At 38.7% G+C, this 5,005-nt stretch overlaps 1 protein-coding gene across 1 annotated transcript in view; it reads right to left on the reverse strand.

Moving 5' to 3' along the window:
* Positions 1–767: 767 nt before the first annotated feature.
* The window catches only part of LOC104489150 (PHD finger protein 21A-like), a gene marked incomplete at its 3' end in the record, with an annotated part of 17,458 nt that continues 13,220 nt past the window's right edge, over positions 768–5,005 (reverse strand). The window contains exons 7-10 of the mRNA XM_010131278.1: positions 4,706–4,757; positions 3,834–3,913; positions 3,297–3,357; positions 768–931 (exon numbers count right to left, since the gene is read on the reverse strand). Of these exons, the coding sequence (XP_010129580.1) occupies positions 768–931; positions 3,297–3,357; positions 3,834–3,913; positions 4,706–4,757 (357 nt within the window). The remainder of the gene's footprint in view (positions 932–3,296; positions 3,358–3,833; positions 3,914–4,705; positions 4,758–5,005) is intronic.

Consider the following 5,005-nt stretch of genomic DNA (forward strand, 5'->3'; position numbering starts at 1 on the left):
CTTCCGTTATGTCATTTTGGACCTACACAACAACTCAGTCCAATTCTTGCCACACTGTCTTCTAAAGTTTATGCATGACCTTTAATATTAGTTTTTCCTCCTATTTTTGCAAGGAATAGAAACAATGAAATAACTGGATAGTTCTCAGTAACTTAAAAAAGATTGTGCAAGAGTAGCAAATCTTGTCTTGAATTAAGTCTTATTATGTCTTAAATAAGGATACTCATATCTTTATAAGTTTTAACAAAATGACCAGATTTCACCCAGGACAGACTGTGATCTGACCCCAGGGGTGACATATTTGGCTACCAGTACACCAGAAGTGCCAAACCAGTGTTGCATACACTGCTCCTGGCTCTTCTGCGTGACCCAAGTGGTTTCCTTCCTTCTCTCATTACAGAAACACCACAACTTTTTGCTATTATGGTCTGTAAGTAATACTTTTCATTCTCCCCTTCCTCATGAATGACAGATTCAATTCAGTCAGACAGCATGTCCGATGTTGCACAAAGGGAGTGAGCTCATCTAGCACGCTTGCTGCACAATGTTTCAATCCACTGAAGGAGTTACAAATAAAGTCTCCACAGGACAAGAACATAGGTGCAGGAGGAAAAAGGAAGGGCATTAAAAGAATGCTGGACTGTTTCACTGCACTGAATCGGGACAAATGATGACTGAGACTAAAGAAACAAAATCTGCAATGGTTTTCCTTGCGGCTCTTCCTGCGTATCTTTCCAAACGAAACCCCCTCCCCAAGAATTACTTACGTCTGTGGAGCTGGGGCTAGGCAGGGACACAGGCTGAACAGCTGCAGGAAAAGTAAATGTGGTCTCTGTTTTTTCATTTTCGGGGGAGTCAGGATAACTGGACAGAGGGGATGTGGGGGTCAAAGCCCCAAATCCCAGCACTGTGTTGTATTTAGGAGGACGACCTACATACGAACAACAGGGAACACAAAAAAAAAAAAAAAAGAAAGAAAAATGATCTTACATACCTTTGGCCAGTGGTCCTCATTGGCTAGCATGAAAAAGGAAATGATGTAGTACAGAGAGGAAGTTAATATCAAAGTTACAAGTGGAAGGACAGAAGCAAAGATTTAAACATTTTTTAGAAATCATTAAGCAGAATTTTCCAAGGAAAGTATAATTAAAAGATGTATTTCAGAAGGAAATAGAAATAAGCCCTGCAGAGGGTCAAAGAATCACTCCCACAAAAGCAACATGGGGACATTTGCCTCTCCTAGAAATGAGGCTATTTAGTTTTTAGGGAAAACGTGTTGGCATCAAAGCTAGAGAGAAGCTACAATAACTACTATGAAATCCTTTCTACTGTTAGCCCATACCTCCCTATTTTTGTCGTGCCAGCATAAATCTACACAAAGGTTAAGTCCTTTACACGAGGCCAACACTCAACAACTCTCTCCCTTTCTTCCCCTTTTTTTAAATCCACTCACTCGTGGATCAGCACTTTTTACCTTATACACACATTTTAAAATTAGGCTAGACAACAGGTCTTGTCTGACACATAACACCAGCGCTACCAGTTGTAACTAACCTACCACTCATCTTCCACTTCCTTTCTCAGTCGAGTATGTTTGATTATGTGCAACTGCTATAAACTCCTTCAGACTAGCAGAAGTGCAAAATGTGTTCATAAAAATTTTGATATAATCATGTATGCAAAGCTAGACAGCCAAAACCCAGTATGTAACTATCATTTCTGCCTCCCTTCTCCAGGGTAATTTAGGGATATGTAAACATAAAGGAGTTAGGATCTAGGAATAATTCCCCAGATTTCACATTTACAGATTATCAGACTTTACCTATTAACATGCTAAACCTTGCATTTAAGGACTGGATATGTTCCACTATTTCTGATGGTGATGTCCGTGACTAAAATTTTTGACGTGCTCAACACCATCTAGAATTAAACCAAAGCTCCCATGGGCACATGCTTGCATAAGCTTTTTACCTAATATACTGCTATACTAAAACACAAAACAAATGTATACATCCAAATCTTTTGTCAATTGAAAATGTGTGCTGCTGATCTATGCTGATGCGAAGTACAGGTGCACAACAGGAGTGAGGGAAAAAAGGAAGTATAATAGAAGTATAACAGCAGCAGCAAAAACAGGCTAAGAGACTATAAAGGACAAAAGCACGTAGTTTCATTGATACAGTACTGTTTCACAATGATTTATAAAACAGAAGTAAGAAATCATTACTAGAAGAAGTAACATTTACTAATCCAGAGAGTAAATGCAAAACACTCTATAAAATCTACATAACAGAAATTTCAAAAATATATTTAATGCTATTAGAGTACGGCAGTAGGGACTGACGTCTTCTATTTAGAAAGGGCATAGCTGCCTAAGTGTCAGCTTTGCCACACTGCCTGCTGGACTGAAGAGGTCTATCAAGGAGAGCACATGTCAAATGTGTATTTGACCTTGCAGCCCCCCACCCCCCCCAAAAAAAAATAGAAGTGGTCAGTGTTAGGTAGGACTGTGGTGTTTTTAATCTGATTGTTTACCTTCTTTTAGACAGCAAATTCAGGAGTAGAGAAGGTATTATGAGTGTTTAAGGACTGCACAAAATCATCAAAACTCAGGGAAAGATTGTCACACGTGTGTGATTGATGCCATGCAAAAAAAATGGTTATTATGTTCTCTCCTACGCTGTTCTGCCTCACCTGTTTCACCATAACCCGAGTCTTAAAATTTTACATTTTTATAGAAGGATTTTTACTAAATAATACCACATACCTATATGAAAGACCATCTCTTATTTGAAGACAAGTAGCACTCAGGATGCCAGAAAGTGCTCAGTATGAACACAATAGCGTTTCTTGCCCAAGATCAATTCTTTTGAAGGACCTATCTCTGCCCCCAGTGGGCAACAAGGCTTTTGTCACACTAAGTTTTCTCTCTGCTCAGGGCACGACTCTTTATCCATAACCATCTTCTTCTTGACAGCAGCAATACAATTTAGTTATTAACAAGAGGATTTTGACATCAGCTTTATACTGGTAAATGATGTATAAATATCTCACCTTTCACTTTGCTTTTTTTTTTCTTTTTGAGAGCAAAACTGAAATGAAGCACTGAGCTGCCTAATAAAACCCACTATGCTAATCTCTAGAAGTCATGAACTTTGTGTACCGTGGAAATCTACTGGACAACTGAAGCACTGCAGAGTCCTTCTTTGTTTTGCTCTTCAAATCAACAACAGGACTGCAAATGCAAGACGGAGGAAGAGACATACACAAGGGAGTCAGGTCTAGTTATACCTCACCTCTTTTACGTGTCCCAGGATGCATTGTGCTGTTCAGGTACGTGACTGTACTCTTCTTGCGCTGCAGGGAAGAATATAACAGCTTTTGTTGGCTAACATTTTTGGCAATGACTGTATGCAACAGCTGAGGAACAGCACAGTAGTACTAAGTGAGATTAGTGGCTGTTCTGTTTTCTGAAGCATCGTGAGATTAGCGACTGTTCTGTTTTCTGAAGCATAGCTTCAGAAAGGTTAGCTTTTTACAGTTCTTCTGACATCTGGACTGCTTCAGTCTGATATGCAAGTTGACCTAATTGCCATTTAACATCAGCTTTACATAGGAGAAAGCAGAACAAGACTGTAAGTATTAGAAGAACAACCCACTGTATTTATTATTTAAAAATCTGGGGATCATATAATTTCAACGGCCTTTTGAATTATAAATGATAGCTTGCCTGTCTAGTTAGAACAGAAATAGCTTAGGAAGTAGCAATACAGCAGAAAGACACACAAGTGCAGAATGAAAATATCAGCTTCCCCCAGCAAAAAAATTAATACCTCAGGCTCAAAAATGGCTCCACTGTACACTGGATTTGCTGTTGTTCTTCTTTTCCTCTCTTGCCTCTTACTTTGGATTTCTTGTAAAACAAAGCATTTAGATTAGAAAACAATGGATCTCAGAAATTACGTAAAGTCCTCAGAATTCAGTTTACATGTGAGGAGAGCTGTGAAGTTTTCTACAGAACAGCAACTGTGATGAATATAGGCACCTTTGTTATATTTCTAATTTCTGAAGCTTTGAAAACTAAGAGCTGACAAGGAATACAAATATCACGCTCAACTAACTAATGAAGTGATTGCCATCCTGCCTCCAAGTACTCCATGACCAAGACATTTTAAACTCATAGTCAGTGTAATTGGGATCTAAAATGAAAAGCCTCTGGTGGCCTTGTTGATACGCAAAAACAAATACGGTATAGAAATATGCAAGCCATTGAAATGTCAGGATGTATTTCGCTGTATAGGATTAAGGAGTTTAAATTATAAAACCAACTATAATCTATTAACTCATTCACTACAGATTACGGCACTATGAAACCACAAAATAAATGAAAAATCCAGAGTCAGTTTTTGCTTATACGGGGGTTGTCCAGAAAGCAATGGGATTGTCACAATTTTCCTTCCTACCACCAAAGCATACACTTTCCTCCTAAACATCCACTGCATAAGCAACTGCTTTGCTTCAATGTAACAAGAGGAATTAAAAATTATACAACAAACCAAGTTAGACCACGTGTACAGACATGCCCAATGTACTTTTGTGCAAGAAAATACTGCATTTAACACAGACATATTTTAGACCCGTAATTCCAGTTCAGAATGGCCATGAAACAGGGAGCTCAAGAGCCAGCTTAAGACATTTTTCCTACCTTCCAGATGGTCATGAGTAACTAGTCCCAGAGACACCATGAAGGCAAGTTTCTGTGAGTGAGGAGAAAAAAGGATCATAACAAGTCCAGCCATTAGGATGAGCTATGTCACTTAGGCCCTTTAAAGTCAGTAGACAGGTAACTACGCAGCAAGAACACTTCTGTAAATAACTTCTCATTCATTTATCTCAAACTGCTTTACAGAGGATAGACAATAAAACAAATGTAGTAGACCACTTAGCTGTAATCAATTCTAAAGCTCTGAACGGCAGAAAGGCTTTAAGAAACAGCCATTCTGGC

Source organism: Buceros rhinoceros, unplaced genomic scaffold (genome assembly GCF_000710305.1).
Source record: "Buceros rhinoceros silvestris isolate BGI_N320 unplaced genomic scaffold, ASM71030v1 scaffold34822, whole genome shotgun sequence".
NCBI classification, from domain to species: domain Eukaryota; kingdom Metazoa; phylum Chordata; class Aves; order Bucerotiformes; family Bucerotidae; genus Buceros; species Buceros rhinoceros.